The sequence below is a fragment of the Typopeltis vanoorti genome, chromosome 6, assembly GCF_054136105.1.
Source record: "Typopeltis vanoorti isolate ZY-2024b chromosome 6, IOZ_Tvanoo_1.0, whole genome shotgun sequence".
Classification (NCBI taxonomy): domain Eukaryota; kingdom Metazoa; phylum Arthropoda; class Arachnida; order Uropygi; family Thelyphonidae; genus Typopeltis; species Typopeltis vanoorti.
In genome coordinates this window covers 49,139,041-49,152,500 of record NC_143554.1, presented here as the reverse complement: position 1 = coordinate 49,152,500, position 13,460 = coordinate 49,139,041, and the positions used below count along the sequence as shown (strand labels likewise).

The 13,460-nt window shown below is 35.0% G+C and overlaps 1 protein-coding gene across 1 annotated transcript in view; it reads left to right on the top strand.

Annotated features, from left to right (window-relative positions):
- LOC150105440 (uncharacterized) overlaps window positions 1-13,460 on the top strand; it is a 763,287-nt gene that overhangs the window by 448,450 nt on the left and 301,377 nt on the right. The window contains exon 6 of the mRNA XM_090394153.1: window positions 6,159-6,496. Coding sequence (XP_090250279.1) covers window positions 6,159-6,496 — 338 coding nt within the window. The remainder of the gene's footprint in view (window positions 1-6,158; window positions 6,497-13,460) is intronic.

Here is a 13,460-nt window from a genome sequence, read left to right as displayed (position 1 = left end):
TATATATACACAAGTATCTTGTATATTTATATATATACACAAGTATCTTGTATATTTATATATACAAGACTTGTGTGTGTATATATATATATAGGAAGATTGATTTACTCGATTGTTATCAAAGTTTATTAGCGACTAGTTTCAGCCTTCTTCAGGCACATTAAAAAAGAAATAACCAGTAAAACATAGAGGAAATAATTGTAAACATCAAGGAAAGTTAGTGCATATATATATTCAACGTTGAATAGTTGATAGGCGCAAGCAACTATGGTTACTAGAATAAGGCTTCATGTGTGTTCTGCTTGTTTTAAAAGAAGGCAAACCCTGCTGCTTCAGTTCAAACGCACTTTTAATTATTTCTCGTGTCTCTAGACAGAGTCTATAACCATAACTTTCCGACCGATGGGCAAAGGTTTGTGGATGTTTTCTAATCGTCATTCTGTAGATTCGTTAAAATCAACATAATAATTTACCGATTTGTATCGTAGACTTGACTGAGAAACACTGCCAAAATTCTACGCACTGTAATTCTTTATGATAATACAAGGGGGCTCTGCGCTTACAGCGCCCAACCCCCCGTGTTCTGGACTTGTAGGCCGGTTCTCCTTGAATTCTGATGACTCGACACTCAGGGTAGCCCCTGAGTGTTGAGTCTTCAAAAGGAGGGCTCCGCCCTCTGGCGGCCTACCAGTCCTGTTCTCCTTGAATTCCGATCACTCGACACTCAGGGTAGCCCCTGAGTTTCAAAACGTTTCAAATAACTTGACAAAAACATTACATAAAAACGTTACAGCCTACATCCGTTTCACGCCGACGTCACATCCGTTTCCAATTTTAACTTATAATTTTATAGTATAGAATAGATAAAGACAAACGTAACTTCTTGCTTTTGATTTTACTGAACAAACCAAGCAAAAAGGGGATATAAAACATTTAATGGGTATGGGAGATGTTTTAACATAACAAAAAACATTAGTTACAGGCAATTGTCTTCGCCGGAAGCGGATATACGTCACTACGTATCTGAGTTCGTTATCAAATGAGCGTAATCTTGTATCAGTAACATTAGTCACATGCAGTACAGTTTCATTGGCAGTAGACAAGCAAAACTCAGCAGGCTTCTTGCAATATCTGATTTTATTACTTTGCGTTGGGTTATTTTCTCTGAAACTACTTCAGATACTTTCTCTGGCACAAGATCAATGGGACTAGGTGCTCATTAATGTCAGAAACAAACAAAACATGACCATTTTCTTTTCTGTGAAATTTAAATTAATTTGTTTCTTTCTCTTAATAATAATTATTATTTTCTTCTGTAGTTTCTGTTTTCCGAATATAAATTTTAGTTTTTCGCTTGTAACTAGCAAATAATTATTTAAAATTGATGATTTTTAGTTCAAGAAAGTCACTGATGCCATTTTGTTGGAGAAAAATACATTATATATCTTTTGAATCCTCAGTTTCCTGATATTTAGTACTCAAAGAAACATAAATCGCTTTTTTTTTTTTAATGTTTTTCCGACAAAGAACTCAGTGCTACATTTTATCGCTCGCTGCTCTGAACTTATTTGCTGTAGTCGAAAATATTGTTTTTCGGTGGACCCTGTAACCTCTAGAGAGCGCGTCCCCTGGGTGGCGGATAGGGAACACCACCAGATTGGGGTGTCCTAAAATATTGAATAAGGACTCGTGAACCAACAGGGCCATAAGGGGCAATCATCTTGATTGTAAGGGAAGCGGCACTCCCATGGTCCTCTAGCTGGATCTGTTCTTTCCTGTACTTTGAGGAAGATCGACTCATTTTAATCTTTCTATTAGGCCTTATCAGTCAACTCTTCTTATTGTATGACCCTTATGCTATTAGGCTACTCGAGATATGGAATCTCCCTATTTTTGGCCTATATCTATGTCCCCCCCATCTACTCTTTCCCCTTCAATATACCCTATTTCTCTTATGGATTTAAATTTGGAAGAAGGCTTTGGAAGAATAATGTGTTCCATCTCCAGGTTAGTCACCTGACATGGAACACATTATTCTACTTTTAAGCCAACAGAAAAAAAGTAATCGAAATGAATCTATGGAAAACAACCCTGGAATTAAAAAGATAAAACGAAAATGGAAACAAAATATAATATATATAGCAAACTGGAACATAAGAGGAATAGCATATAAAGAAATAGAATTAGACCAAATATTAAAGGAAAGAAATTTTCAAATAGCAGTAATCCACTGAAACCAAAAAGAAATTGAAAGTTTAATGGAGGAGTTGACAGAGACCAAAGAGCACTAGCAGGTGTTATGATTTGTATTGATAATTCCCTTTCAAAGCAGTTAAAATATTATAAATTATGGAATGAGCGAATAATAGAAGCTAGAATAAAAATAGATAATAATTGGTTTATATGCCCCAGAAGCAGGGAAAGAAGATCATAATATTGAATTTTATAATTAGTTACAAACTATATATAATAAAATAAATAAATATGATTATGTAATATCAGCAGGAGACTTAAATGCATGAATTGGAAACACGAAACGTAATAAGAATGGTAAAAAATTGATCGACTTTGTAGTTTATAATAACCTTAAAATAATTAATTCTTTCTGTAAACATAAAGCCATACATAAATATACTTCGGCAGTAAGAGAATGGAAATCAATATTAGATTACTTTATCTTCAATGAAAAGACATGAAAGTTCTCTTTAGATGTTAGAGTTCACAGAGGATATGAAATAACTAGTGACCACTTCTTCGTTAAACTAAAATTGAGATTACCACCTAAATGGCTACAAATAAGAACAGAAAGAAATTTAAAACATTTGTTTATAAAACTAAATTATTAAATGACGCAAATATACAATGGCTATATGAACAAAGAATTAACCAATATTTAGATAAAATAAAACGAAATGAAGAAATATAATGGCTTAATATAAAAATTATACTAAATACAGCAAGAAATGAAAGCTTAGGAAAGACCAAAAAATTCAATTAAAAAAAAATCCTGAAGATATGGGATGATACTATCAAAGAAATAATCAAATGAAAAAAGAAGCATATCATAAATGGTTAAGCAGTAAAAGATTAGAAGTTGAAATATAATATAAAAAAATAAGAGCCATAGCTGAAAGAGAAGTCAGAAAAAGACACAGAATCATGGAACGAATTTGTTTCTAATCTAGAACATGATTTATATAAAATATGGCCCAATATATATAAGATTTTGAAACATTTAAGTATAGATACTAAAGAAAACGTAAAATTAAACACCAAATTGAACTTAGAAGAATTTCTAAATTTCTATACAGAATTGTGCACAGATAAATATTTTAAAAAAGATAACTGGCAATCATTTAATGAAAATGAAAAGCTAACTAAAGAAGAATTAGAAATCAGCCTGAAAGAAACAAGAAATAGAAAATTACTGGAGAAGATAAGTTAGGTTCAGAATTATATAAATATGAAGGGATACGGTTTAAAAGAAGGACTCCTGTTATTTTTAAATAAAATCTACTCAACAAGTAACCCACCAATAGAATGGAAAAAAGTAATTGTTATCCCTATCTTTAAAAAAGGTAGTCGAGATGATCCTAAAAATTATAGAGGTATAAGTACAAATACCAAATAATATTCTAAAAGCTATCATAAGTATATATGAAAATAATCAAATTCAAATAAGATTAAATTATTATTTATTTATTTATTATTATTATTTGACATCTCCAGGGAGTCCAAGGACTCATCGAGGGAGGCACCTGCTCTACAACTCCGTCTCCACTACTCAATCACCAACTGACCGCAACTACACCAACTCCATCTGCCGCTGACCAGTACTGGTATTTCCACAGACAATCACAAACATCCATGCCCACGGCGGGATTCGAACCCGCAGCCTTTTGGTTGGAGAGCGGATACGCTATCCACTCGGCCTGGTTGGCCGAGAGACATAAACCAAAGAGACCGACAGGGATGTGCCCTTTTATCAACTGTTTTTAATATTTATCTAAGTGAAATAAAATGGAATAAAAATTTTCATCAAGGTTAAACTTTTTCCTACTGTGAACACTCTCCTTTTTGCTGATGACCAAATAATAATTACAGATTCTGAAGATAACTTACAGAAAGATATTTTAAATTTAAATGAGATAGCTACATACTGTAGGTTGTATGATTACATAAGAAAAAGATATAAACCTCAAAATTGCGAAATATTTAAAAATAACAGATGCCCTACCAGTCCTATTGTATGGAAGTGAAATCTGGACAATAAAACAAAAGGACAAACGAAGATTAATAACAGCTGAAATGAAGTTTATGAGAAAAACTGCAAAGTATACTCTATTCGATCACAAAAGAAAGGATGAAATTATAAAAGAATTAAACCAGGAATCAGTAATAGAAAAAATTAAAATCGAAACAAAACATAAATGGATGGAACACGTTGAAAGAATGAAAACAGAAAGATTACCAAAACAAGCCTTAAATTACAAATCATTAGGAAAAAGAAAACCAGGCCGTCCTGTTAAGAGATTCAACGATGACTTCGAAGGTCGGAACAAGCCAGTTTAGGCCTAAATCCTTGACAAGCATGATGATGAAAATATTAAGTTTCTAAAGGGGAGTTATTAAACCACAAAATTAAACAAGGCATAGACCCTTTATGTAATTACAATTTCGTTGTCACATTAATGTTCTTATTATCATTATTAAATTTAAAATTCACGTTTATTGTATTAGTCTTCCGCAAAAAGGCCTAAATCCATGTAGAGTGGCAGCGACAAATTCCACGAATTACCCAAATTCACATTTATTTCTGGATGAATTGTATTTAAGGTCTGTTTTATGTTTGTGAGGAGAAACCGGAGCGGTCTTAATTAGACTGCGGGTGTTTTTTTGAGGAAAACCAGTTACCACGCCCATGAATTCAATGTGGGGGGAGGAGGAGGAGGAACGAACAGTAGGTGAACCATATATTGATTAATCATCATAGTGGTCAAAGCAAGCATAAACTCATCACCGACTTATAGGTCTTGTCGACATTTACTCATAGCTCATCTGTTCCTGCCTTTTCATTCTCTCACTTCCTTTTTTATTTTTATTTTGCTATAAACGCAAACTCTTAGATGTCATGAGGTTCTTGCTTCAGGAAAGTTAGTTTCTTCATCACTTTAAGTCTTATTTTGCGAACGAAAACACCAGAAACAGAACACGATATTTTTTCTCAATGAGAACACAATATTTTTACATGCAGTCTGGTTTATTTATAAATTGATATGATATGCTATAATTTATCAAATTATTCATACTGTTCCATTTAGAATATTTTTGATCAACAGATGTGTTTACATTATTTAGGAGAATGAATTTTGGGCCACTTACATTTACGAGAAGGAGCCTCTGTTACTCAGTCTCTTTGATTGGAAAGACCTGGATCCCAATCCCTTTATCAAGGCTTTTCAGTGGAAGGTGAATTCTCCTGTCTCATACAGAGACAGGCTAAGTCATTTTTTAGGAGGTAGAAAGATCTTTTACCAGAAATAAGGCAAACGGTAAGGAGAACGCCATACTCGCAATTTACATACAGAAATAAGTATTAAAGCATGATTAACTACCTTATGGTAAAATTATGGTTATGATCTTTATGTCCCTATAAATGTGATTTTTACATTTAAGAGAACAAAATGCACTGCAGGCACCACCAATTAAGAAACGTTACGATTTGAAATGCATTACTGGGAAAAGTATATGGAACAACAGTAGTGTTTCTTTGCTGCTAGTTTTCGTCGAAGTTTAGTTTCCATGTGAAAAAATTAAGAAAATTAATTCTGTCGATTTTTATAGCCATTTACCTTCACCATTCTAGACTATTCTCTCGTAAAACTGAGTTCTCAATACACAATTCACCAGGCTGTTGCATCATTCTTTAAAGCCAATATGAGGAAACGATTTCAGCAAGGAATTCTTCGAATTTTTATTGGTTCCAAGCATAGATTTTTTTTTTTCTTTTCTCTCCATACATAGCTAACGAATTGCTACTTTCACTTTATCGTCAGTCGTCTGGGTTCGCGGCATTACACTGAAACCCTCACGACTAACCACACCCACATCCTAACACCTCCACAACTTGAGTGTTGACTTTACTTCTCTTTACCCAGGTGTGACCTTCTCCACCGGAGCCAGCCGAACATGTATGAAGACACGATTGACAGTTGAACCTCCAATCCCCACTGGCCTGCAGCTTACCCTTCAACCCCCGGACTCCATTTCCACGCCCACCTGTATCCCTGCCAGTTTCTCTGTTGGATATGATACTCTGGAACCAGCGCTCGTAGTGTTCACAGGCCAGACGGCGCCACTACAAGCTTCACTAGCCTTGGGAACTGACGCTACTTTTCACTGGCACTTCAGCGATGACGGCACATCACACGTGCTGGGTGCTGGCAACCGATCGTCGCGGCATTGTGTCGGTCTTGACTGTCGCCGTAGTGTGGTGGTAAGTACATTCTGCAGTTTTATGGGTAATATGACAATTAAATGTTTTACATGTCTGAATCTCTTTACAGAGCCCCTTCCCCTCTAGATGACGCTGTTATGCGAATATTTCTTCTTTTAAATGTTATCGAATGCCATCTGGTTGTAAACATAATGAAACGATTGTACTATATTACCATTGACAGCCTCTGATGAGCTCAATAATAATGGGCTCAGAATTCTGGGTCTTGGAACATCATAGATCACTATTCGGACTGGAATTAACAGCTTGCGTAACCAACGGCCCACCCCGTTGCAACAATCCAGATGTTGTATAACGGAAGCTGCGTTGCCAAGGCAACGCTGATTTTATTGTTGCTTCTCTCACCCCGAGGCCAGTGGTTAAGGGTGTAGTCCCGGAAAGTCATGAGCGTGGAGACTCAAGTGTTGTGTATGTGTGTGTGTGTGTGTAGACTTTTGACCGGAAGTTAGTACTAGGGTGTAGTCGGTTATATGATACCCTAAGTTGTCTGGGAAGTTAAAGGGTTCTGAGTACTGTTGATTATTGAAACAGGTGCCTAGCTGGAGGTCTGATAGGTATATGCAGTGAAGAACAGTTTCTCATTATTGGAATTTTATGTTGTGCAATACATTTCGGGCTACTTTCCTTTTAGATCATGGAGAATACTTGAATCGAGGTGCTATTATCTGCTAAATTTAGCAATGCTGATTTAACCCGTATTCTTAGAAGTACGTAATAGATTATTTTAGAGACTGGTTTCATGCTTAAAATTTTGTTGTAGCTGTAAATGCTGAACAAAAGTTAAAATCCGTTGTTATACCAGTTGGCTGGATTGTTTTCGCAAGTCGTACATTTCGGACAAATATCGCAACTGAGAGAAAACGAAATGTAAAGTTTTCATTACAACCAGATTCATATATTCGTCTTGCAATATAGCGACACCAACGGCACTGCTATTTTAAGTCGCACGATTATTCGTCAGTTGTGGTAAGCATTTCAGTTCGGATTGATAGAATATTTTGTGCACGATATATAATGTAAGAATTTTCACTTTTGTACTCGTGAAAGTTGTTGACCTCATTGCTTTTATCCATTCCATCAGAAGAGTGTGATTGATATCACACTTGATTGATGTGGATATCAACCGCCAATGTGATCGATAACCATGATTTTTCATTCCTGATAACACTTATTCAGGAAGGTATATTTCACTAAATAGTAAGAAATGCCTGCTATTGTTGGATAGAATTCCGAGGCTATCTTTCTATTAACCAACTAATGATGGAAATAATCATTTATATATAAATGATTATTTTTTAATATCAACACCACCCACAAAAGTTGCGGAACCTGTGGACATTACTGCCTCTTTTGGACAGAAATTTAGAGAGAAGGAATCTATTAAAATTCTTTTTCGAATAGCCGGGCGTTCAAATCCTTGGGGTACAATTCGTGAGGAAGGGTGTTTCGCATTCCGTAGGTTAGCAGTTGACTGTACGTGAATGGCTAGCTGACGCTCTTGTTATTAAAAACGAGGAGGAATTTTGGATCTTCAATGGAACAACATCCTTGAAAGCACCTGTAGAATAGAGATAATTCAGAAACAGGCCCACTGTTGCATCGCCGTGTGTGTGTGTGTGAGAGAGAGAGAGAGATATCATTGTTTAGCTGAACTGTTTCTTAGAAAGTACCGAAGAATTTTTAGGGAGCTTGAAGTTTTGTGCATCATCCCAAATTCGTAGGTTAAACGAATTTTTGCTTTGTACATAGTTAATAGCTTAAAAGTTCGAAAATATGTCAGAGCAGTAAAACGACACCAATTCTGGAGGTTGAGATAGCAGTGATGAAATGAGTTTATGTAGGGGAAAACATGAGGTAGTCAACCAGTAAGATGGATAAATCGGATCTTAATTTGCGAGCTGAGTATTACAGTAGGGAAAGGTAGGTGAACTATGATTTTTTAGTAGATTGTATTTTATTAGAATATAATTTATAAGCTAAGTTTTTATGGGGGAAAAACGTGTAAGAAAATGGGGTCATTTCAGGCTTCCTCTACAGCAAAGTGCAACGATCGGTGTGTGTGTGTGGGGGGGGGGGGGGGGGATTAAGAGAGAAGATGTTAGTTTTTTTCTTGTTGTGGTAAAATTATTGTTTATATTATTATTACCAACATGTTGGGGGGAAAACAAGAAAAAAGTTATTTCCCATAATGCTTTTTTGGTCCCACACTTCCAAGGCAGTCGGGAGTAAAGAACAAAATATTTTGAGTGGTAGAACATTTCTGCGACTCAGATATTAGTTTTTATCTTTTGAGAAGAGCAATACACTACTCCGTAAGATTCAGTGTAGATAAAAACGGGAAAATTGTCCAACAACTGAAATTTGCTTCAGGAGTCTCTCTTTTTTTTGCATCGAGCGCAGAAAATTTAAAGGGTTTTTAACGTGAAACTAAACTGATAGTTCATAAACTTGAAATAATTTTCAGCTATTTGGATCTTGTCATTTACTCTCTAGAGATTATTGCTAAATCAGTTACATTATTTTAAAATAATGTAAATCTAAATATTATATTTAGATTTGGCCTTCCATAGGCAGTTAAATGTTCCTTTTGTGTTCAATGCAACGCATGTGGTGTACTATTTCATATAGTTCTTAATGTGTGTGCGCGTGCTGTTGTGAGCAAGAATAAAGTAATATAAATAGAACGGAGGTTGAACACAAGTTTGAATTACATGACTAAAACATTACAAACTCGTTAAAATTTATGAGTCCTAAGTTATTGTGTTCGCACAAAATATGAAACAACCGACTCCAAATGGTTTATTGTAGAGAAATTCTAAACAGTAGTCCTCAGCTAAATTTGTGCATTTTTCCTTTGTTTCTTGTTAAGGAGGGGAAAAAATTCCACTTCTTCCTGCTTAATAAATACGATGGCTCTTGTACTCTAGAGTTATCAAGTGTCTTCAGTATTAAAGTAAGTAGGAACCTAACGACTATTGTGTGTGTCTGGACATTGCATGTGTTCTGGCCTGTTTGTCTATTTTGTGTGATGAAAACTCGCATTTCCCGAAAGGAAATCCCTGTAACACCCTTGTGAAACTGGCTAACTTACCTTGAATAAAAAGGTTCTGATAAATGTTCTTCACATTCTATACGGGATTCGAACAAAGGTGTTTCCAGCTGAAGAACATTAGCTAAAGTCTCTTATTATTAACGATAATTGCTTGCAAAACTTTACACCTTGCAATTTGCAGCCATTTTTAAAGGGAGAAAAATGTATTGCGTTGAAAATTACATGAATATTTTCTTAAAAGATCATCGATTCGCAAATGGAATTACTAACCATTTGAGAGAGACGATGGTGTAAATCGCGTGGTTTTGAGGTTTTTATTAATTTTTTATAACCTCTAGTAATAATTATCATAATCACATAACAGGCTTAAGCTTCCATAAGCTGTTTTTTTGTATCATTTGATACGTAATGGCAATTTTTTTATTCTTCCTTTTTTTAATCTCAAACCTACACAAAGGTTACATATTGGCGTATGTAGGCAAAAGACTAACAGCTGTTTGTGTGCTTACTCTCTTGGAAAAAAAGTACATGAAGGAAGATTTCCAGATCAGCAAAACAATAATTGGATTGCCTTCTTCTAGACAGCACGAAGTATTCTTAGGGAAGATTTTGATATATCACCTCCAAATGTGTGAGGTGGTATTTCAAGGGTGGATAGATATGAGGTTGATAAGGTATTGTCAGTTTTTAGTATCCCAAATACTGTACTTACCATGTGAAATACCTGCACGAAAAGGTTTTCATGAGTTTGATGCGTATAAGTATCGTAATTTCTTCAGTGGCCTGTTTGCAAAAGTACTATTCCTGTTGAATTAATCTTACACATAGTACTTTTTCACATAATAGAGCTTTTTTTTTTTTTTTTTGAGCAGAGTTAAGCAGTATCGTGAGCTGTGCATAGAAATAACTCTCACCAGCCTGAAGAATTGACTTTTAGTTAATTAAGTTATTTTGATATAATAAAATAAGGGTATCCTTTATAATAATTTATTCCTGGGGTGATTCTATCACTTACTATTTCCTTGATTTATTCGGTAGATGGGGCAAGCCCCTCTACCTAAGACTGGATAATTTACTCCCGTTGAATATGGGACGAAATTCTTCCCTAGACTAGTGACGTTTGAAGAACCCATTTACAATTGAATCTCGGCCACATCAGCATGTATTTCTATAACTTATGTAATTTCTCTACTTTTGTTTGCGATATTCCTTGTGCATAGGGTGAAAATTTTCTAATTTTTGATGAAAAAAAGCACACTAGAATTACTCTTTAATTAATTATATGTGTAATACAAGTGCAGAATTCTCTTTCATTCCAAAGGACAAACGTTTATTATTTTAAATCATAAACTATAAACATCTGTACATTGATATCTTCTGCGAAAAAAAATAGCAAAATTCTGTCTTGACCATAAATGTCTAAAGAAAACGTTTCTCGGCAATACTGATAATTTTCAACAGTCATTCTTTTAATTCCTTCATTAATTCCAGTAAAATATTTCGAGTTGCATACACCAAAGTTTCTGTTCAAGCATATTATTAAAGTGATTTTTATTAATATAAAAAATTAGTAGTTCCGAAAGGTTTCAATTTAGCTAAAGTAAGATATTAAAGTGGAGAATATTATGGATCCATCCATATTTTATAATCAAATATAGAAAGAAACTTTAAAATTTACCAGCGAGCTTGACTGTATAACCTTCGGCATCGGAGTTCTCTTGGTATGCACTACTTAAAAGACACGAGCTCTGTCCAGGAGTCCGTATATTATTCGCCTTTTATTATTGCTTAAATGAGGTTTCACTGGCCTAACAGCTGTTTTAAACTGTTAGTTTTCATCAGAGACCGGGCAGAAATTTAAAGAAAGAGAGACAGAAAAAAAAATTCTTCGTTTAATATCTTAGCCATCCTCTATCAGAAAGTTATTTTCATCATAAATGAACACTCGATAGGTACATAATCAATTACTAACTTTCTGTACTTTATAGGCGATAGGCTACTGGAAGGGCTCCCTTTTACGTAGTACATACCCTTTGTCAAAGGTTGTATATTCAATAAGCTCTCTGATAAGTTTTGAAGCTTTTAACACTCGTTTGACAAATTTGCTCTTCTAATTGATATGGGATGGGTATCTTCCTCTGCTTAAGACTCTCTCAGTAAACTCATTGGATTATACTTTTTTAGTATCCTAGTTTGATTGTCCTGGCACAGTAAGTAGAAATTACATAGAGACAGAATCTGTTTCATTCTCTATTACTTAAACTCTTCTACTGCACCAGATTAGTGAGAATTTTGACTTTTCTCCTGATATCGAGAATTTTGGTTAGTTCAGGTACTATAATTCGAAGTCGTTTTTTTTGAGTGGCTGATGCTCCCAACTCCAACCGATTTGAATAGAACCTTCTGCTATCAGAGCAGATCTTACCCAATTAGCACATATACACATTAGAATTCCCATAATTCAGGTTCTTTTTTTCTTATTAATAAATTTAAGCACTTGATAATATTTTATCTCCAAAATTGCGAATGGGGAAAAATTGCAGGAAAGTTAGAGAATAGTGACAGATTACAAGTTTTCTCGCCTCTGTTTCTGACATCCGTTCTCTACATCGAATTTGATACCATAAGGACGGACGTCTTAGGTGAATCCAAGTTAACCCGTACTTGATAGTAATAATGGACTTTTCAGATAAGTTTATCATAGCAGTAGTTAGGTTTCTATATTGCCAAATTACAAAAACCTCAGAGGCAATTAAATCTAACGTGCTGAAAGGAAGATGATATTGGACAAGATTATCTTTCAGGTGAAAATGGGAAGGGACATTGTATTAAATGCTGTGATTTGGAATGATAGGAAGACTTTTAATAATATGATTAATGAAAGAAGTGGCAGAAAATTCAGAACTAGGAGGTTGGCTTTTCTGCGAATACGATGCAGTAGAAGCATTCAGTACTCGTACATGAACATTTCATCAGTAGGGAAGGATTTTGACAAAAGAATATATGCGATTGACAAGCATAATAGACTGTGCAGATAGGCTTGGGCTGTTACTGCATTTGGATATTATGCAAGATTCTGTTGCCCTTTCAGAATCGTTTTTTTTTTTTTTTTTTTTTTGGTACATCGATAATTTGCTTGTAGAAAGTAAAAACTGTTTCTTGTTTGTGTGGTACAGAAAAGGAAGATGAATATTTCCTTTATTTGTCCTCCACTTTATGTTCACACTTTTAAGGAAAATGAATGGTAGAATTAGCACTGAAACGGAGACTAATTATTTGTGTTGATAACGATCATCGTAAACTTGGTGCTGGGATAAAATATCAAAATTTCATTTCCTACATCTGTAGGAAATGAAACCTTCAGCAGAAGATACGCTGAAGCAGCATGCCAGTGTGCTTTTTAATATTATTTACATTAACTGCATGTGTTATTCTAGTTGGTTGGCCAGTTTTTGCGTGATCAAACATTCGCCCTATTTTCTAGGCTGAGAAACCCTGCCATCGCAGCATGAGATACATAACTGACCTTCGTTTTAAAAGGCCGCATGAAAGTTCTTCGCTTTTTAGACGAGCTTAGAACCCAGGTAACATTCTGAGAACAGTTGTTTTCGTAATAAGTCTTAAATCTAGTATATTTGCAACGAATTTTAAGATGACTGAAGATGTTATAAGTTTCCATCCATTTCGGGCAAGATCATTTTAAACTTCTACATCAAGCTTTGCAACACTCGAGCGATATTTATCGTGGAATCGTCAGAAGTGTGTCTTCTATTACGGAGTACCCAGGATACTTTTGAAATGTGCTGTATGCATTCATATACTTAATTTGGTGCTTTAGATCCAGCGCTTCCCAAACTGTGGGTCGCGGCCACCTTGGGGGCAGTAGGTTTT